The sequence below is a fragment of the Schistocerca nitens genome, chromosome 11, assembly GCF_023898315.1.
Source record: "Schistocerca nitens isolate TAMUIC-IGC-003100 chromosome 11, iqSchNite1.1, whole genome shotgun sequence".
Taxonomy (NCBI): domain Eukaryota; kingdom Metazoa; phylum Arthropoda; class Insecta; order Orthoptera; family Acrididae; genus Schistocerca; species Schistocerca nitens.
In genome coordinates, this window is record NC_064624.1 from 116,686,134 (window position 1) to 116,709,201 (window position 23,068).

Sequence of the window (23,068 nt, forward strand, 5' to 3'; positions counted from 1 at the left end):
TTCGGTTTGCAGTAGGGTTTTGGAGCATATACTGTATTCAAACATTATGAATCACCTCGAAGGGAACGATCTATTGATACGTAATCAGCACGGTTTCAGAAAACATCGTTCTTGTGCAACGCAGCTAGCTCTTTATTCGCACGAAGTAATGGCCGCTATCGACAGGGGATCTCAAGTTGATTCCGTATTTATAGATTTCCGGAAAGCTTTTGACACCGTTCCTCACAAGCGACTTCTAATCAAGTTGCGGGCCTGTGGGGTATCGTCTCAGTTGTGCGACTGGATTCGTGATTTCCTGTCAGGAAGGTCGCAGACGGCAAATCATCGAGTATAACTGAAGTGATATCAGGTGTTCCCCAGGGAAGCGTCCTGGGACCTCTGCTGTTCCTGATCTATATAAATGACCTGGGTGACAATCTGAGCAGTTCTCTTAGGTTGTTCGCAGATGATGCTATAATTTACCGTCTAGTAAGGTCATCCGAAGACCAGTACCAGTTGCAAAGCGATTTAGAAAAGATTGCTGTATGGTGTGGCAGGTGGAAGTTGACGCTAAATAACGAAAAGTGTGAGGCGATCCACACGAGTTCCAAAAGAAATCCGTTGGAATTCGATTACTCGATAAATAGTACAATTTTCAAGGCTGTCAATTCAACCAAGTACCTGGGTGTTAAAATTACGAACAACTTCAGTTGGAAAGACCACATAGATAATATTGTGGGGAAGGCGAGCCAAAGGTTGCGTTTCATTGGCAGGACACTTAGAAGATGCAACAAGTCCACTAAAGAGACAGCTTACACTACACTTGTTCGTCCTCTGTTAGAATATTGCTGCGAGGTGTGGGATCGACGGAGGACATCGAAAGGGTGCAAAAAAGGGCAGCTCAATTTGTATTATCACGTAATAGGGGAGAGAGTGTGGCAGATAGGATACGCGAGTTGGGATGGAAGTCATTAAAGCAAAGACGTTTTTCGTCGCGGCGAGATCTATTTACGAAATTTCAGTCACCAACTTTCTCTTCTGAATGCAAAAATATTTTGTTGAGCCGAACCTACATAGGTAGGAATGATCATCAAAATAAAATAAGAGAAATCAGAGCTCGAACAGAAAGGTTTAGGTGTTCGTTTTTCCCGCGCGCTGTTCGAGAGTGGAATGGTAGAGAGATAGTATGATTGTGGTTCGATGAACCCTCTGCCAAGCACTTAAATGTGAATTGCAGAGTAGTCATGTAGATGTAGATTTAGATGGCAAGAAACACGAAAATACATACAAATAAGACAATAACACCTCCCTCCAAAAGTACAATCAAACTAACGGGACAGCCGCGGGAAATTGGGGACTTTAGAGTGGGGACAAGTTAACAGTGAACGGTGGAAAAAAATCACTATGTTGATGACTAAAAACATGGTAATGTAGACATATAATAAATAACTAAACAAACTGAAGTACATCCGTCAGTGTGGTAGGTCCATCGAGTTCAAGTACGAGGATCACAGCAACTTTTTCGGCTTAATTTGGAATACTCGGCTGTAGCCATGCACATCCAAAAAATTGGCCATCCTTTGTTAAAAGCTGAAGAAGACTTCACAATTCTTTACAATGAGGTAAGTGCAGAAGACTGGATATACTGGAACAGTTAGAGGTTATGCTAGTTATTGGGAAAAATGAAAATAGAAACAACCTTTATTTCTCGAAGCAATGCTGACTCTTTGATACAGGGCTTTGTTCAGACAGATGCTACCAACTACTGAGAACATGCAGAAACGAAAACAAGTGATGCGCTGAAAACACGTGATGCAAAGTGTATGCCAGAACCACTCGCCAGAAGTTGAACTTACTTCCTCGAGGTAGAAAAAAAAAAAAAAAAAAAAAAAAAAGTGAGTTGTGTATGCTACATGTGGAATGAGGGGAAGTATCGTGACGTTTCATTTTTCAAGACGGAAGTGTCCGCAGCAGAATCATCACGAAGACGTGTAAGAGAGATTATTGATTTTGTGCAAATAAACATCCTGATCCATATTCGCTGTAACCTGCACGATTAGGCCGAGATCAAGGTACGAAAAACGCCTAGAAAACGTCACCAATTCACCTCCGGCCTGAACTATACCCTCCACACACACAGCACATTAAACACCTTGTTAGCACACTGCACTCGCATTCGGGAGGACGACGGTTCAAACCTGCATCCGGCCATCCTAATTTAGGTTTCCCACAAAAGCTTGGATGGTTCCTTTGAAAGGGCACGGCCGACTTCCTTCCGCATCCTTCCCTAATCCGATGGGACCGATGACCTCGCAGTTTGGTCCACTCCCCCATACCAACCAAACACCTTGCTGAGCCGTCGGTGCTGTTGACGGCTTGCACCTTACGAAGCGAGACAAAAAGGCGTCTCGTCGGACCACAACACACACCTCCTGTCAGCGAATTAGAAGAGTCTGTACTGACAGATTTGTGTAACAAGTCAAAACCGGGAAAGCTATACGGCAAGGATGTTCAGTGTCATCACTGATGTCTATTTGCACGTAGAAAAGGGAGTGAGGGATGTAAAGAACTGTTCTTGTTTGTCAAGGACAGGAAAACAACAGTACATACAATACAATTCATTGATGATACAATAGTTGTGGTGGAAAGTGAACAGGAAGCAGGTATTGTAGAAAGTGCAATACAACATGTGCTAGCTGTCTATTAAGATATGCACATAAATAAGAAGACAGCATCACAGGTGGACATGCTGGACGATTAACTGTTACGCCTGGAAGGAAAATCTTGAAGAGATATACACATGTTGATATGCGGCAAGCAAAGTAGATAATCATGATGGTACAAACAATTAGTTACTAATGTCCAAGAAGCCCGCCCGGTTAGTCGTGCAGTCTAACGCACTGCTTTCCGGGTGGGGAGGCGTGTCGATCCCTGGCACGGATCCGGGTGGCAGGTCTGGTGTGCTGGCCAGTTTGTGGATGGTTTTTAGGCGGTTTTCCATCTGCCTCAGCGAATGCAGGCTGGTTCCCCTTATTCCACCTCAGTTACATTATGTCAGCGATCGCTGCACAAACTCTTTTTTCATGTACACATGCACCATCATTACCACGCAAACATTTGGATTACACTCATCTGATGTGAGACATTCCCGGGAGGTCCGCTGAGGACCAAACTGCACAACAACTCTGGGTTCATTATGGGGCGGCAGGGGGGTGAGTGGACTGCTGTAGCCTGTTGTGGGGTTGTGTACCACTGAGGCCACGGCGGGGACGAAGCCTATGCGTCGTTTCTAGGTCCTCAGTTCCATACAATACAATACAGGGTTATTACAAATGATTGAAGTGATTTCACAGCTCTACAATAACTTTATTATTTGAGATACTTTCAAAATGCTTTGGACACACATACAAAAGCTCAAAAAGTTTTTTTAGGCGTTCACAAATGTTCGATATGTGCCCCTTTAGTGATTCGGCAGACATCAAGCCGATAATCAAGTTCCTTCCACACTCGGCGCAGCATGTCCCCATCAATGAGTTCGAAAGCATCGTTGATGCGAGCTCGCATTTCTGGCATGTTTCTTGGTGGAGGAGGTTTAAACACTGAATCTTTCACATAACCCCACAGAAAGAAATCGCACGGGGTTAAGTCGGGAGAGCGTGGAGGCCATGACATGAATTGCTGATCATGATCTCCACCACGACCGATCCATCTGTTTTCCAATCTTCTGTTTAAGAAATGCCGAACATCATGATGGAAGTGCGGTGGAGCACCATCCTGTTGAAAGATGAAGTCGGTGCTGTCGGTCTCCAGTTGTGGCATGAGCCAATTTTCCGCGGGCTACGCGTGAAACTTGCCCGCACACGTTCAACCGTTTCTTCGCTCACTGCAGGCCGACCTGTCGATTTCCCCTTACAGAGGCATCCAGAAGCTTTAAACTGCGCATACCATCGCCGAATGGAGTTAGCAGTTGGTGGATCTTTGTTGAACTTCGTCCTGAAGTGTCGTTGCACTGTTATGACTGACTGATGTGGGTGCATTTCAAGCACGACATACGCTTTCTCGGCTCCTGTCGCCATTTTGACTCACTGCGCTCTCGAGCGCTCTGACGGCAGAAACCTGAAGTGCGGCTTCAGCCGAACAAAACTTTATGAGTTTTTCTACGTATCTGTAGTGTGTCGTGACCATATGTCAATGAATGAAGCTACAGTGAATTTATGAAATCGCTTCAATCATTTGTAATAGCCCTGTACAATGTCCAAGAATGTAAAAATTGTGGCTAGTTTTAAATATGTTGAAATGAGCATGAAATCGGCAAAGAAACCCGCGAAACGAACTACTATCGGCACAGAGTATCAAAATGTATGTCGCGAGCATGCAGATATGCTCATGATAAGTTTCTTTTGAACCTGAACATACTGGCATACAATTCATTTCTCGTCTTATAGCGTTTTCGAAGATACCATTACGACTGAGCTTCTGCAAACGTTACAACCTATATCAAATTTCACCTAGATTTCATGTTCTTATTAGCAGGAGGAGGTATATTAGTTTAGTTACAGTTTCCTATTTGTATTGAAAAAATCACCTCCTGTTTAGTGACTGGGAAAAACGAAAGTAGCCGCCCTAAAAATAAGAGTTTTATTTAAGTTTACACCGTCCATGAATTGATAACTGTAAACAACAGATGTGCATTTGACCAGTTAGTTGCGAGCATGCAGTGTTAAGTAATAGACATGTAGCCGTAGTGTATCGCCACTGTTGTATCACAAATCGCAATGGAAGATCATCTCTAAATCGATGGTGATGATGATGATGATGATGAGTTTGGGCCGCGCGGAGTGGCCGCACGGTTTGAGGCGCCATGTCACGGGTTGTGGGGCCACTCCCGCCAAAGGTTCGGATCCTCCCTCGGGCATGGGTGTGTGTGTTGCTCTTAGCATAAGTTACTTTAAGTAGTGTGTTAAGTCTAGGGACCACTGACCTCAGCAGTTTGATCCCTTAAGAATTCACACACTTTGAACTTCGATGAGTTTGGTTTGCTGGGCACTCAAACACGTGGTCTCTCGATTTTTACACAGTCCAATTTTTACTCAGTCCGATCAAGTCACTATCACGAATGATGATGATGACGATGGTGAATGATGAGGACAACATAAACACCCAGTCCCGACGCAGAGAAAATCCCCAACCCGGCCGGGAATCTAACCTTGGACTCCGTGATTCAATACATTCTCCAGAATGTTTTGAAGAAGAGAAGTGTGCAAAGTTTGTCCCGCACACTTTGACTTAAAAAAAAAAAAAAAAAAAAAAAACAATGAAATGCAGATGCATGCGGCGACTTGATTGAAATGCACAATGTGGACAATTCTTTTCTGGATAAGAATGAACACAGATGATGAGACTTCGTGTTACCTATATTAACCTCTCAAAAAGACGAAGAAGTGCAGAAAATCATAGAAAGGTCAACACTTTGAACACTTAACCGACATTCGAGCCAATCTGGTGTGTTAGGTTAAACAACATCCCAAAGAACGCATCCAGAATGGTTTTTCACCCTGCAGTGGAGTGTGCCCTGATTTTAAACTCCCTGTCAGATATACACTATGTGCCAGACTGGGACTTGAACATAGGACCTTTGCGTTTTTTGGGTAAGATCTCTACGAACTGAGTTTCCAAAGCACAACACACAACCCGTCCTGTCTTCCAGGAGTGCTAGTCCCATAAGTTTGAAGAAGAACTTCTGTCAAGCTTTGGACATGGGAGATGAGAGACTGGTGGAACTGAAGCTGTGAGGGTGGGTCGTCAGTGGTGATTGGCTGGCCGAGTCGGTAGAGCACTTGCCTGAGAAAGGGAAAGGCCGCGCGTTCGAGTCACTGTCCAGCACGCAGCTTTTATCTGCCAGGAAATTGCATCCCAAAAAATGACTTTTCTGGCAGTTTCACATGGTTGTTTGAATGTTCTGTCCGTTGGAATCAAGTAGGGTGGGGAAATATGAAGAATACCTGAAGCGTTACAACTACAATCTTAACTTTTCTCTATCTTTTATTAGTCCATTCTCGATACATTTTGGACTGGCAGGGTGTATCATGCCAATATTCTGTTATTACAGGCTAACTGCTTGGAGCACAAGCATGACTACATCTTTTAAAAGGTTGTATTTCTTTGCCCTACAGTGTTTCGCGACTGTTGGTCTTGGACTGTGGATGAAACAAGTAAGTTGCTCACGCAAAAGGGTGCTTTACTCTGATACAATAGCTCCCTACTTAGCAATCATGTACAACCGCTCGCTCACCGATAGGTCTGTACCTACAGATTGGAAAATTGCGCAGGTCGCACCAGTGTTTAAGAAGGGTAGTAGGAGTAATCCATCGAACTACAGACCTATATCATTGACGTCGGTTTGCAGTAGGTTTTTGGAGCATATACTGTATTCAAACATTATGAATCACATCGAAGGGAACGATCTATTGCTACGTAATCAGCATGGTTTCAGAAAACATCGATCTTGTGCAACGCAGCTAGCTCTTTATTCGCACGAAGTAATGGCCGCTATCGACAGGGGATCTCAAGTTGATTCCGTATTTCTAGATTTCCGGAAAGCTTTTGACACCGTTCCGCACAAGCGACTTCTAATCAAGCTGCGGGCCTGTGGGATATCGTTCAGTTGTGCGACTGGATTCGTGATTTCATGTCAGGAAGGTCGCAGTTCGTAATAATAGACGGCAAATCATCGAGTAAAACTGTACCTGTGTGTTAAAATTACGAACAACTTCAGTTGGAAAGACCACATAGACAATATTGTGGGGAAGGCGAGCCAAAGGTTGCGTTTCATTGGCAGGACACTTAGAAGATGCGACAAGTCCACTAAAGAGACAGCTTACACTACACTCGTTCGTCCTCTGTTAGAATATTGCTGCGCGGTATGGGATCCTTACCAGGTGGGATTGACGGAGGACATCGAAAGGGTGGAAAGAAGGGCAGCTCGTTTTGTATTATCACGTAGTAGGGGAGAGAGTGTGGCAGATATGATATGCGAGTTGGGATGGAAGTCATTATAGCAAAGACGTTTTTCGTCGTGGCGAGATCTATTTACGAAATTTCAGTCACCAACTTTCTCTTCCGAATGCGAAAATATTTTGTTGAGCCCAACCTACATAGGTAGGAATGATCATCAAAATAAAATAAGAGAAATCAGAGCTCGAACAGAAAGGTATAGGTGTTCGTTTTTGCCGCGCGCTGTTCGGGAGTGGAATGGTAGAGAAATAGTATGATTGTGGTTCGATGAACCCTCTGCCAAGCACTTAAATGTGAATTGCAGAGTAATTATGTAGATGTAGATGGAGATGTAGATGGCAAGAAACACGAAAATACATATAAATAAGACAACAACGCCTCCCTCCAAAAGTACAATCAAACTAACGGGAAATTGGGGACTTTAGAGTGGAGACAAGTTAACAGTGAAACGGTGGAAAAAAATCACCCTGTATATTGATGTACAAGGTGATGTAGATGTAGATATAGATGTAGTCTGCTGGCAGGCCACTTACCTGCTGCCGGAGAGCTGTGCCGGCCTGTCCGGGGATGAACCCGTTCACCTTCGTGCTGTCGCTGGGCGCGCTGTTGTTGTTGCGGTGCTGGGTGTTGTTGTTGTTGAGGTTGTGGATCTTCTTGGAGGCGACCCCGGGTGGCGGTAGCCTGCTCGCGTCCACCCGCGCCGCCAGCACCGCCTTGGCCGCCAGCAGCCTCGCCACCTGGGCACGACGTCAACACCAGGGTGCTGGAGGGTTCGAAAACGGGGACGTTCTCCACAGGATCAGCGAAGGAAGGAATATGCGGAAAACGCTTACCAGAAGGCTCGGGATGGTAGGCCAATGGTTGAGACTGGAGGAAATAGCTTGCACGGTACTAGAGGGAGCTACTGAGGCCGACAATTGTATGGATAAACAGTGATTGACATATACATACGACTTTTTGATGCATATGGAATATCAAGTGTCAAACAGCCTCAGGTTCACAGTATAGGTACTGTCGCTAGCCACTTCTTGTCCTGACTAATAGTATTCCTCAGCAAAGTCTAACTTCTTGCCACAACCTTTCATTAGTGTATTTCCAGCACAAGCTGAACAATCACTCGTCCTGAACTCAGTGTAGTAGGCCCGTACCACAACCTATTCAGAAGAATTAAACAGAGGCCTACCCATCACCTCCATCCTAGACAAAAGTGACCATCCCCTGACCTTCGCGCCCACAACAGCAAATGGGATCAATACACAGCTATGGCCAAGACCAAAATGTTACAAGTAAGGTACAATTTCTCATGCAACCTGCCTCTATATCAGAGGTCTGTAACGTACATCTGTGCAGCGGCACTCGACTTGAGGTCAGCCATTTCGAATCCCAGTGGTGGTAGAAAATGTCACCACCAGTGTTTGGCCAGAAAGAGCCAGAGAGGCGGTGGTATACAGTTCCTGATAATCAGAGTTCGCGCCAGTGTCACGTCACATGCCAGTGTCTGGTCACGAACTGGCTTCCGGTGTCTCAGGCCAAAAAAATTAGTTTGTATTTCACGAAACCAATAACGACTGTAAAACGAGCCCCTGAAGGGAAGCAAGAAAATACATAGAAACCAAGAAAATACATAGAAACCATCGGAAGATGGATTTGTAGTACACACATAAAAAAAATTTGCATCACCTCAGTTGATAGAGCTTCGGAACCTGTACAGAAAATTGGAATAGAGAGCAACATAAACATCATTTCCGCTCTTTTTATAGCCCATGAAAACCACACATTGCATGTTGTACCACCATACAGCGACAACCTGAGAGGTGGTGGTCCACATTGCTGTGCTGTCCACACTGGTGCCTCTAATACCCAATAGCACGTCATCTTCCATTGAACATGCCTTTATTCGTCACAGCACACTGTCCACAAGTTCATCAAGGTACTGTTGGTCCACATTGTCCCACTCCTCAACGGCCATTTATCATAGATCCCTCAGAGTAGTTGGTGGGTCACGTCGTCCATAAACACCACTTTTCAATCTATCCCAGGCATGTTTGATAGTGTTCATGTCTGGAGAACATCTGCCCATTCTACTAGAGAGATGTAGTTATCTTGAAGGAAATAATTCACGAGATGTGCATGATGGGGGCCCGATTTGTCGTCCATGAAGACGAACACCTCGCCAATATACTGCCAATACGGTTGCACTATCGTTCGGAGGATGGCATTCACGTATCATACAGCCATTACGGCGCCTTCCATGACCACCAGCGGCGTATGTCGGCCCCACATAATGCCACCCCAAAACAGCAGAGAACTTCTACCTTGCTGCACTCGCTGGACAGTGTGTCTAAGGCGTTCAGCCTGACAAGGTTGCCTCCAAACACGTCTCCGACAGTTGTCTGGTTGAAGGCATATGTGACACTCACAGTGAAGAGAACGTGATGCCAATCCTGAGCGGTCCATTCGGCATGTTGCTGGACCCATCTGTTCCGCGCTGCACAGTGTCGCGGTTGCAAAGATTGGACATCGCCGTGGACGTCGGGAGTGAAGTTAGGCATCATGTAGCCTATTGCGCACAGTCTGAGTTGTAACACGACGTCCTGTGGCTGCACGAAAAGCATTATTCAACATGGTGGCGTTGCTGTCAGGGTTCCTCCGAGCCATAATCCGTAGGTAGCGGTCATCCACTGTAGTAGTAGCCTTTGGGCGGCCTGGGCGAGGCATGTCATGGACAATTCCTCTCTCTCTGTATCTCCTCCATATCCGAACAACATCGCTTTGGTTCATTCCGAGATGCACGGACACTTCCCTTGCTGAGAGCCCTTCCTGGCACAAAGTAACAATGTGGACGCGATCGAACCGCGGTATTGACCGTCGAGGCATGGTTGAACTACAGGCAACACGAACCGTGCACCCCTATTCCTGGTGGAATGAATGGAACTGATCGGCTTTCGGACCCCATCCGTCTAATAGGCATGGTTGTTTACATCTTTGGGCGGGTTTGGTGACATCTCTGAACAGTCAAAGGGACTGTGTCTGTGATACAGTATCCACAGTCAGCGTCTATCTTCAGGAGTTCTGGCAACCGGGATGATGCAAAAGTTTTTTGATGTGTGTATATCACCACTGAAATGTTTGTAGGTGTGAACCATGCAGTTATGTGTCTTACATACAGCACAATCAAACTTTTTTGTTGTTACACTGATAAAAATGAACTGTCCAAGAAGTTTGCTGAGAATTTAACAGTACTGACATATTGCATGTGCCATAATGTGGGAACTCTGGAATGTACCACACAAATATAGGACGGTTCCGTCACACAGAAATATATACCACGTACGTTTTCGCCACGATTTCTTATCTCTAAAACACTGCCATAAATCTTTGTGCAAAGATAAAAAAGAAAAGAAAAAAAATCTCTCGTAAGTTTACCGAATCACGATCGAAAACGATGCAACAGCAAAAAAGCAAGAGAATCTGTAAGAGCCATCTTAACATGGATTCGCAATAAACCCGAAACCGACAATGTTTTCATTTGAATAAAATTCTTCAGAGCGTACTCGTGGCTGGTTGCCGCATTAAATTATAAACCTTAGAAATGTATTACTGGATTTCTGGTACGATTGTTATGCAAACAAACAGTTTTTTATATAAACGCAAGCATGTTTCAGCACCTTTGTGCCATCGTCAGTGGGTATTTTTCATTCAGTTCTGTAAAATATAAACATGTTTTAAGTAATAATTATTGTAACGAAATTAAGCTTAACTGTCGTCATTAAATTAATTTTTCTACATTCTTGGGTCATGTAAGACACTCATTATATTAATGTATATTGGCAGCTCGTCATTTACAACCGAATGATGTTACTGAGAGTTTTGTTGTCGAGTTAACAAACCAATTAAGCTATAAACGTAATTTTGTTGCCCGAAAATATTAGACGACTATATTTTGCGGTTACTTAAAGTTTGTTTCGAAACATCAGTTCTCATAATTATGCATTCTCATCTGCCATTACGCAAACTTAAAACATGTTTTTGCGAAATTTCTCTATAGTGAAAAAGTGTAACATCCGAGTGAAGTTCCGCAAAAATATGTACCTATTGTATTTGCGCGATGACAGATGAGAATGCAAATGAGAACGGATATTTCGAAACTAACCGTAAATAATTGCGATGTTTACTCGTGAGATATTTTCGCACAACAAGATTATGTTTATAGGTAAAGTGGGTTAGGGACACACAAGTCGAAATTGTGTCCAGCTGAGAGACGTGTACCAGGCTATTCAGCCACATGAAATTATAACTATCACCGAAAAACTGGGCGACGCTTTGACACTTTATGACTTTTCTCTAACATAACCTTCTACAAATACGTACAGTTACATTTAATGTCCACGTATATGGAATTTTATAACCTTTATCTTTTAACTTTGCTAGCCATAAAATTTTTATGTGCAATAACATGCTGAAAACATGAAGTACAGGGTGACACATAAAAACGGGAACATTTGCACAATCCAATAATACTAGAAGTGATGAAGGAAAGAAATTGAATTCATAGTAATTGAAACCTTACAACTTTGTCATTTAGAAAACACTGATGCCATTTCTCATTTTTTTTAAATATTGCGTCCTTTAGATGGCGTCCTCCTGTACGAATACATTCGTGAAATCTGCTGTTGAGGTTCCTCATTGACCGCTGCAATATCTCAGCTGGAGTACTGTGAATTGCATCCCGAATTCCCTGTTTTAACTCATTCAGAGTTCTTGGTCGAGTCGTGAAGACTTTGCTCTTGAGATAACCGACAAGAACAAATCAAAAACGGATAAATTTGGCGATCTAGGTGGCCAGGGAATGTTACCGAATCTTGAGATCACACGGTTGCCAAACTATTCTCTCACGTATGCCATTGACTGACGGGCAGTGTGTTATGTCGCTCCGTCCTGTTGAAACCAGGCTTCTTGAACGTTTGCAAAGTTGTTCAATGTAGGTGTAACGAAAGTTCGTAACATCTCCACGAACCGATGGGCGTTGGCAGTTATTGTGTTTCCTTGTTTGTTTGCCGAAAACTACGGTCCGATAATCCCATGTCATGAAACACCACACCATACTGTCACTTTACTAGCGTGTAAAGGGCGCTGATGAATGTCATTACGGTTTGTGTTTGCCCAGTATTGGTAGTTCTGTTTATTGGCATAACCTGTGAGATGAAAATGTGCCTCGTCTGTCATCCAGAACGTCTTTAGAAATTCATCGTCATTGTTTATTTTTGTTATCATCTGTTGACAGAATCGTAACCGTAACCGGTAATCGTTGTCCTTCAATTGCTGCACCGTCTGTTGTTTGTACGGATGAAATTTTTAATCAAGATGAAGAATTCTGCGAACATTCTCTGCTGCTTGGTTACGAATTGAACTCCGTGGGCTCCGTAAGATAGACTCACGTACGACATCAGTGTTCGCTGGAGAACGCACACTTCTTGGTCGTCCTCTTCGTTTCTTCTTGAGGGCAGATACAGTCTCTTCAAAGTTATTAATCCAACATTTTATCTCGTGTTTTGACGGAACGGCGTCATGACGTCCTACATTATAAACACGTCGAAACTCCCTCTGCGCCGCTGTCAAACTATCATTGTTTTTATAAAACATTTTTATGGCTGACGCACGCTGTTGTCCGTTCCACTGATGCATTATTACTGACACTGCGGATTGTTTACTCGCTAACTGTTGCGAACCAGCAGGTATGCCATCTGCCGATGGCTGCCACAACTCATTTCAAACAATCCCGTTATTGTGTGTCACCCTATATTAAGGCGCGTTTACATTGAGATGAGAACGTGTTTTTGTTCGGAACATTGTGTGCAACTTGTTCCCTCAACATGGTCCGCAGCTCGTGGTCGTGCGGTTGCGTTCTCGCTTCCCGCGCCCGGGTTCGATTCCCGGCGGGGTCAGGGATTTTCTCTGCCTCGTGATGACTGTGTGTTGTGTGATGTCCTTAGGTTAGGTAGGTTTAAGTAGTTCTAAGTTCTAGGGGACTGATGACCATAGATGTTAAGAGCGACCAACATTTCTACTTATTCGCATAGTCTGCTGCGGTGAACTGATAGGTTACTTTGTGTATTCACACCAAGAAGAGGAAGAATTAATGACATTTGGTGTTGCATTAATAATACTTAACGAAATGAACAGACGAAGAAAACGATGTAGTCGTCGTCGGTGGACCAAAACATACTATAGAAGACGTGGCGGGAATGACACGCTTTGTGAGCTGAATTTGGAAGACGCTTCTGGCTTTCGTAACGTCACTAGGATCTCGCCGTCAGATTTTGAAATGTTGTTGAATATTATAGGACCAGTTGTTTCAAAGAAAGACACAAATTTCAGAAAACCAATCCCTGTGAACCAAAGACTTGCTGTTCGTTTCCTGGCATCAGGAGACTCCTATCAAAGCCAGCCATATCTCAAACAGTTCCATATCATCCAGGAAACGTAGATATTTACATCCAAACCACTTCGTTTCGTAAAGTGTGTCAGTACCACATCCAGATGTTTTACTTTCCTCTATTTTTAATGTATGTATGTATGTATTTAAGTATTTGTTCAGTGGAATCGTATGAGAAAGAACAGGGTACAACACTTACATTTAGCACAATATCCTATAAACGAGGTAATAGTTCAACCCGTTAGGCACTTAACAAGTTCAGTGCTATGAGGAAAACGAAGTCGTTACTCATATGATATAATATTCTGACGAACAGTACGTTATATTTAGAAATAAAGGTATAATAAAAAATAAATATTTGTCTTTTTTTACTGAACCGTTCACAAATATTCCTAATTTCATTAATGGGACTTCTTCTCTACCGTTTCAATTGTTACATTTTTTCTTCAGGTATGTGTGCTGCCAAAAAGCTACCCATATAATCTTATTTGCTTTCCAACTTTTTTTTAACAGTTATCTGTTGTACAGAATGGTGTTAGCATATAACTAATTTATATCAACGTACCTTCCGTTAGTCAGCTCTTCAAAATTATTGGCAGTAGCACAATGTTTCCCAGAAATCTACAAACACATTTTTCCACAAGCAAACAAAATATCTTTGTGACCAGCTCAAGTGTGAGGCACGTACCCATAGTTTCCGTTACTAATGGCAGCCCTGCAGCAGAGATATACGGAGTGTATAAAACTTCAGACAACTAAATGTCCCGAAAATGATGCATCGTAAGAAAAGAATGTTCTACGTGAAAAGTTACATCTGTTAAGCGGAAAGGGGAAATCTGTCTGTGGCACAACCGGCCACCTCCTAACCACACCTTCTGCGTGGTCGTGGTCAGTTTTGTATTTTCAAATGGGAACCCCCCGTTTTAACTGCATATTTGGATTCTACGCCAAAAAATACGTACAGTTTACTCAAACAATTGCTTTCTATTCGTGGTAGACGGCGCTGAATCGACCAATATCAAGTGTGCCCGCTTTTGGAACTAAAGACTGACGAATTTCATTCTTAATTTCATTTACAATGAAAATGTAAACTTTAGTGTTCAGATGGTTGGTACTGATGTTCGCAATTTACTTTCGTGTTGCAAATTTGGTAGTAGAGTACAAAATGGTTAGCTATTTCAATATCTGGTTAGAAATTACGGTCAGCATCATGCAGGAAAAACGACGTATATGCAATACTGTTATGTTCCCATTGGGATGCTCGATTTCGGTGAGTCGCCTTGCCTCTCACCATTTGGATGCTTGATTTCGGTGAGTCTCCTTGCGTCTCACCAATGGGCTGCTTGATTTCAGTAGGTCCATTTGCCTCTCACCCCTAGGTTCCTTGGTTTCAGTGAGTCTCCTTGTCTCTCAAAAATTGTGGGTGCTTGATTTTGGAGAGTTCCCTTACTTCTCACCATAGGCTTGCTTGATTTTGATGAGTCACATTGCCTCTCAGCATGCTTGGTTTTGGTGAGTCCCCTTGCCTCACATCATTTTGGTGCTTGATTTTGGTGAGTTCCCTTGCCTGTGACCATTGGGTTGCTTGGTTTCGGTGAGTCCCCTTTCCTCTCACCATTGGGGTGCTTGATTTTGGTGAGACCCCTTGCTTCTCATGATTGGGGTGCTTTATTTTGGTGCAACCCATTGACTCTCACGATCGCGTTCCTTGATTTTGGTGAGTCCCCTTTCCTCTCACCATTAAGGTGCTCGATTTCAATGAGCCCCCTTGCCTCTCGTCATTTGGGCGTTTGATTTTGATGAGTTCCCTTGTTCCTCACCATTGGGGTGCTTGATTTCAGTGAGTCACCTTGCCTCTAGCCATTGGGGTGCTTAATTTTGGTAAGTCCCATTGCCTCTCACCATCGTGTTGCTTCATTTCGGTGAGTTCCCTCGCTTTTCACCATTGGGGTGCTTGATTTCGGTGAGTCCCCTTGCTCTCACCATCAGGTTGCTTGATTTTTGTGAGCCCCTTGCCTCTCGTCATTTGGGTGCTTGACGTTGATGAGTTCCCTTGCCTCTCTCCAATGGGGTGCTTGATTTTAGTGCATCCCCTTGCCTCTCACCGTGATGTTGCCTGGTTTCAGTGAGTCCCCTTGCCTCTCACCATTAAGGTGCTCGATTTTGGTGCGCCTTGCTTGCCACTCACGATCAGGCTGCTTGATTTTGGTGAGTCCCCTTGCCTCTCACCGCTGGAGCACTTGATTCTGGTAAGTGTCCATGGCAGGTGTGCCAGTCACTAACACTTCTTGGACAGTTTATATTATTACAGTGGCTGTGAGTTGTATTCAGCCAGTATCTGCATGGCAAAAAAGTGGTTCAAATGGCTCTGAGCACTATGAGACTTAACATCTGTGGTCATCAGTCCCCTAGAACTGAGAACTACTTAAACCTAACTAACCTAGGGACATCACACACATCCATGCCCGAGGCAGGATTCGAACCTGCGACCGTAGCGGTCACGCGGTTCCAGACTGAAGCGCCTAGAACCGCACGGCCCCACCGGCCGGCACTGCATAGCAGCCATCGCAAAAGTTATAACGGTTGGATGGAAACACACACCCAAATCAGTCACCCTAATGGCGGGATAGCAGGGCGCCAACCGAAATCAGGCTTTCCGATGTCTTGAGACTCATCACAATCAGTTCTGAGGGAATAGGAAACTACATTACCGTACAAGTAGCTTATTTGCTACAAAAGTCCATGTCTCGCCATATTATTTGTACTGTACAAGAACATTAGTAATTGTATTGTACAGTATGTTAACTGGGGACCTACAAACGATGGAGAGGCTCCGTCCCCGCCGCAGCCGCAGTGGTCCACAACCCTATGACGACTGCCGCAGTCCACTTCACCCCTCCGCCCGCCCCACACCAAACCCAGGGTTACTGTGCAGTTCGGCCCCTGGTGGACCCCCTCAGTGAACGTCTCAAATGGTTCAAATGGCCCCGAGCACTATGGGACTCAACTTCTGAGGTCATTAGTCCCCTAAACTTAGAACTAGTTAAACCTAACTAACCTAAGGACATCACACACATCCATGCCCGAGGCAGGATTCGAACCTGCAACCGTAGCAGTCGCGCGGTTCCGGACTCAGCGCCTAGAACCGCTAGACCACCGCGGCCGGCGAACGTCTCACACCAGACAAGTGTAGCCCCTGTGTTTGCGTGGTATAGTAATGGTGGTGTGCGCGTATGTGGAGAACTTGCTTGCGCAGCAACCGCCGACATAGTGCAGCTGAGGCGGAAAAAGGGAAACCAGCCGGCATTCACCGAGGCGATGGAAAACCGCCTAAAATCCATCTACAGACAAGGCGGGTCACTGGACCTAGTGTGGGTGGATTCATGCCGAGGACCAGGCGCTCCTTCCCACTCCGGAAAGCCGTACGTTAGACCACTCGGCTGACCAACGGGCTAACATTTGTAATACTCAAGAGCATAACATCAATATCAACTGTTAGAAAACAATGGTTTACATTGACATCATAAATGAAGTGTAGAATCATATGCGTCACTTCTTAATTTCAAAAAGATGCACACCTGGTATTTGTTGGCTACAGTGCCATTCACCACGAATGGTAAACAATGGTTTGAGTACACCATAAGTATTTTATGGCGAAAAATCTGAACATGCAGTAAAAATTGGAGCGATTCGTGTTGAAAGTACAAAGTTGCCCCCGCCCACGCAGGAGGGGTAAGGAGTTGGCCAATTGTAATATAGGCAAATATCCACTTTATTGATATCTACTTTTCTTGAACTTTTTTTTTGTAGTGATGCGTCGTCCTCGACATATTTAGTTGTCTCATTTAAAACAAACACTCTGTATCTTGCATGTCGACCTGAGTTACAATATTTAAGAATAAACTACTGAAAAGTGTTGTTGTCACGAAGTAATATCTCAGTCACAGAGTTGCCCAGTTTTATGGCATAGTTAAAACATGTTTGCATTTTACGTAACTGAATAAAGACTGTGGCAGAAAGGTGCTGCCGCGTGCCTGGGCTTCAATAAAACAGTTGCTCGCGTAACAGGAGAACATGAAAGCCGGTAATTCTGTCTGCAAACATGGGTACATCTACATCTACATACATACTCCGCAATCCACCATACGGTGCGTGGCGGAGGATACCTCGTACACAACTAGCATCTTCTCTCCCTGTTCCACTCCCAAACAGAACGAGGGAAAAATGACTGCCTCTGTAAGAGCCCTAATCTCTCTTATCTTATCGTTTTGGTCTTTCCGTGAAATACAAGTTGGCAGCAGTAAAATTGTACTGCAGTCAGCCTCAAATGCTGGTTCTCTAAATTTCCTCAGTAGCGATTCACGAAAAGAACGCGTCCTTTCCTCTAAGAGACTCCCACCCGAGTTCCTGAAGCGTTTCCGTAGCACTCACGTGATGATCAAACCTACCAGTAACAAATCTAGCAGCCCGCCTCTGAATTGCTTCCATGTCCTCTCTCAATCCGACCTGATAGGGATCCCAAACGCTCGAGCAGTACTCAAGAAGAGGTCGTATTAGTGTTTTATAAGCGGTCTCCTTCACAGATGAACCACATCTTCCCAAAATTCTACCAATGAACCGAAGACGACTATCCGCCTTTCCCACAACTGCCATTACATGCTTGTCCCACTTCATATCGCTCTGCAAAGTTACGCCCAAATATTTAAAACGTGACTGTGTCAAGCACTACACTACTAATGGAGTATTCAAACATTACAGGATTCTTTTTCCTATTCATCTGCATTAATTTACATTTATCTATATTTAGAGATAGCTGCCATTCCTTACACCAATCACAAATCCTGTCCAAGTCATCTTGTATCCTCCTACAGTCACTCAACGACGACACCTTCCCGCAAACCACAGCATCATCAGCAAACAGCCGCACATTGCTATCCACCCTACCCAAAAGATCATTTATGTAGATAGAAAACAGCAGCGGACCTACCACACTTCCCTGGGGCACTCCAGATGATACCCTCACCTCCGATGAACACTCACTATCGAGGACAACGTACTGGGTTCTATTACTTAAGAAGTCTTCCAGCCACTCATACCTGGGAACCAATCCCATATGCTCGTACCTTAGTTAGGAGTCTGCAGTTGGGCACCGAGTGAAACGCTTTCAGGAAGTCAAGGAATATGGCATCCGTCTGATACCCTTCATCCATGGTTCTCAAGATATCATGTGAAAAAAGGGCGAGTTGCGTTTCGCAGGAGCGATGCTTTCTAAAGCCGTGCTGATGCATGGACAGCAACTTCTCTGTCTCAAGGAAATTCATTATATTCGAACTCAGAATATGTTCGAGAATCCTGCAACAAACCGATGTTAAGGATATTGTTCTGTAATATTGAGGATCCGTCCTTCAACCCTTCTTATATACAGGCGTTACCTGCGCTTTTTACCAGGTGCTTTACGTTGGGCAAGAGATACGCGATAAATGCAAGCTAAGTAAGGAGCGAATGCAGTAGAGTACTCTCTGTAAACCGAATTGGAATCCCATCAGGACCTGGCAATTTATTTATTTTCAACCCATTCAGCTGCTTTACAACCCCAGGGATGTCTATCACTATGTCCTCCATACGGGAAGCTGTACGAGACTCAAACAGCGGTATGTTTGTACGATCCTCTTGCGTGAAAGATTTCTCAAATGCTAAATTTAAAATTTCAGCTTTCGTTTTGCTGTCTTCCGTTGCCAGGCCAGACTGGTCAGTGAGTGACTGGATGGAAGCCTTCGACCCGCTTACCGATTTTACGTAAGACCAGAATTTCCTTGGGTTTTCAGCAAGATCTTTTGCTAAGGTATGACGGTGGTAGTGGTTGAATGCTTCGCGCATCGCTCTTTTTACAGCAGCACGAATCTCTACTAACTTGTGCCTGTCCTCATTCTCCCGCTCTTTCTTGTACCGCGAGTGCAACTGTCTTTGCTTCCTGAGCATTCTCCGAATCGCGCCGTTAAACCACGGTGGGCCTTTTCCGCCCGTAACCAACTTTTTTGGCACATACTTGTCCAATGCGTGATTTACAATGTGTTTAAAATTTGCCCATAATTCTTCCACGTCCATCGTACCGGAAGTAAATGAAGTCGATTCATTTACTAAGTGGGATGCTAACAACTGCTTATCTGCTCTTACTAGTAAGAATACTCTCCTAGCCTTCTTGACCGACTTTTTAACTTTTGTCACCATAGTCGTAATGACAACATCACGATCACTAATCCCTGTCTCAACACTGACACCGTCGATGAGGTCTGGTCTGTTCGTGGCTACCAGATCTAAAATATTTCCATTAAGCCGTCGGCACACGGACCGTGCTGTCGAAAGTCAACGTCGAGCGTGCCGAGTTCAACGTGCTGCTGAACGCTCAGCAACGATGCGATTTGTGCACACGGTACGTGGGCCCCAACGTGGTGTACGCGATCGCAACGCACTCCAGCGGCAGTTGAGGGATGTTTCTAGTTGGTAAACCACACTGTTTACTGAACGGGCGCGCGTAAAATTCCCATGTTAGCTCTATTAAAACGCGCATTTCCTCCATCGTCCACGAAAAGGAAAGTACCACGTCCAATCAGTAAGGACAGAGACATATAATAGTTCTATTACAAATAGTGCGGTACAAATTTGGAATACTTCTCTGCACAAGGTAAACATTATTTCATAACTCCCACATTTTAGTAAAACCCCTAGCGTCAGTTTTACTTGATCACTGTTCCTACCCAATAGCAGAATCATTGCAACGCGTGAATTACGAAGCGTAAAAGAAAAAGGAGCAAAATAGCTTTACACAAGTAGCGCAGGGTGTCCTGTAGATCAAGCCAATCGAACAAAGTCACCCCTCAAAAAAGATGAACTTGTATTTACATAACATCAAATATCATAGTCTATACTTACATTAAACTAATAATAACGTATCAGAACCTAATAAAAACGCGAATGTTAGGAAAAAAAATTGGTTGTGTCAGGACGCGAACCACCGCCCCAACAAAAAGGACAGTGACGCTATTCATTACGCACATCACACCTTTCGTTGCAAATCATAGTTTCTTACCACTTTCTAAAAACCTTAATCGTAACTATGTTACTAACTGAAATTTAATTATAACAAATTGTACCAAGAACAACGCGTTTTGGGTGCATCCTCAGTGCATTGCTGTCTTCAAATAGCATACTCTCATAATACGCAAGTTACAATAAATCTTTTACCACGAATATGATGTTTCTCATTATTTTATTGGAACGACTCGCACAGTTAACAACGGGTTTTCCAGTGATTCTCAATTTTCTGGAGCTCGGAACGGTATATATACAGGGTGATTCAAAAAGAATACCACAACTTTAGGAATTTAAAACTCTGCAACGAAAAAAGGCAGAGCTAAGCACTTTCTGTCGGGGAATTAAGGGAGCTATAAAGTTCCATTTAGTTGTACATTTGTTCGCTTGAGGCGCTGTTGACTAGGCGTCAGCGTCAGTTGATGCTAAGATGGCGACCGCTCAACAGAAAGCTTTTTGTGTTATTCAGTACGGCGGAAGTGAATCGACGACAGTTGTTCAGCGTGCATTTCGAACGAAGTATGGTGTTAAACCTCCTGATAGGTGGTGTATTAAACGTTGGTATAAACAGTTTACAGAGAATGGGTGTTTGTGCAAAGGGAAAAGTTCTGGACGGCCGAGAACGAGTGATGAAAATGTAGCACGCATCCAGCAAGCATTTGTTCGCAGCCCAGGAAAATCGACTCGCAGAACCAGCAGAGCGCTGCAAATTCCACAATCAACTGTATGGAGAGTCCACAATGGCACTTATCTGTCCATAACTACCTGAACGTCAACTACCCGAGGCGATGGATCGGCCGCCATGCAGCCCGTGACAGAGCACTTCATCACTGGCCTCCAAGAAGCCCTGATCTTACCCCCTGCGATTTTTTCTTATGGGGGTATGTTAAGGATATGGTGTTTCGGCCACCTCTCCCAGCCACCATTGATGATTTGAAACGAGAAATAACAGCAGCTATCCAAACTGTTACGCCTGATATGCTACAGAGAGTGTGGAACAAGTTGGAGTATCGGGTTGATATTGCTCGAGTGTCTGGAGGGTGCCATATTGAACATCTCTGAACTTGTTTTTGAGTGAAAAAAAACCTTTTTAAATACTCTTTGTAATGATGTATAACAGAAGGTTATATTATGTTTCTTTCATTAAATACACATTTTTAAAGTTGTGGTATTCTTTTTGAATCACCCTGTACATATAGGCTTGAAATGAATACCAATATTGCGCCTCACAATTCTGTACTGAAGGGAGACGGCGTGCGTGTGGCGTAGGTGGCGTTGTGCTATCTCATTGGTCAACGCTCAGACGCACGCTCAGAAAATCTGACATGCCAGATATTGCTCTGCACGTTCGGAAAGACTCCCGAACGTGCTGTTCAACGCTGTGACGTCAGAAACTCGGCACGCTCAACGTTCGATGCACAGTCCGTGTGCCGACGGCTTTACGCGTTGGCTGTCGACTTAGCTGCTCAAGTTTTCGGATAATGTGTTCAAAAGTAATTCACACGACGGCTTGTCTGTACCACCTGTGGCTACTACAAGAGCTGCAAACTAAATGACGAATACTGACAGTTCTCGCCTGGAGAAGACGGGGTAAGAATTACCTTCCTGCGCAGGTGCAGCGGCGCATCCATGAGCGTGGGGCAGGCGAGCAGGCTGGCGGCGGCGGCGGCGGCGCCCGCCCCCGCGCCCAGCCGCGCCGCCCCCGCCGCCCCCGAGGCGGCGGCGGCGGCCTTGGCGAGCGCGAGCACGTTGCAGGCGGGCGTGCGCGCCAGCTTGTGCAGGCCGCCCGCCGCCGCGACGAGGCGGGCCGCCGCCTCCGCCCCCAGCACGGCCGCCAGCTCGGGGGCGGCGGCCGCCATGCGCGCCTCCACGTAGGCCCCCAGCACCGCCCGGGCCGCCGTCATTCCCGCCTCCGCGTCCAGCACCTCCGTCACGCACTCTGCACACACGGCGTCCATTTCTCAAACACACCGTCATAAAATTTTAACTACCACTTCGGACAAGCAAAGCGAGCCACATCCTGAAAGAGAAGACAAAATGAAAATAAAAAGTCAACAGTGATAGGATAAGCCGTATCAGATTTTCTTATGACAACGTAATTATTGCGGATTCCGAAAAAGAAATCAATAGGATGTTATAAGTCCTATCAGGCACTCTTAAAATGTCCAGTTAAAACTGAACAAACGAACTAAAATAACGGTAGCATGGGAAACTGTGGGAAAACCGGAACAGAAGAGAATCGAAGCATTTGTGAGATGTGGTGCTACAGACGAATGTTGAAAATTAGGTGGACTGATAAGGTAAGGAATGAGGAGGTTCTACGCAGAATCGGAGAGGAAAGGAATATGTGGAAAACACTGATAAGGAGAAGGGACAGGATGATAGGACATCTGCTAAGACATGAGGGAATGACTTCCATGGCACTAGAGGGAGCTGTAGAGGGCAAAAACTGTAGAGGAAGACAGAGATTGGAATACGTCAAGCAAATAATTGAGGACGTAGGTTGCAAGTGCTACTCTGAGATGAAGAGGTTAGCACAGGAAGGGAATT

The 23,068-nt window shown here is 44.6% G+C and overlaps 1 protein-coding gene across 1 annotated transcript in view; it reads right to left on the reverse strand.

The window, feature by feature from the left end:
- Window positions 1-11,404: 11,404 nt before the first annotated feature.
- Window positions 11,405-23,068, reverse strand: part of LOC126212695 (U4/U6 small nuclear ribonucleoprotein Prp31-like) — an 85,030-nt gene continuing 73,366 nt past the window's right edge. Inside the window, exons 3-4 of the mRNA XM_049940110.1 lie at window positions 22,225-22,457; window positions 11,405-11,452 (exon numbers count right to left, since the gene is read on the reverse strand). Coding sequence (XP_049796067.1) covers window positions 11,405-11,452; window positions 22,225-22,457 — 281 coding nt within the window. The remainder of the gene's footprint in view (window positions 11,453-22,224; window positions 22,458-23,068) is intronic.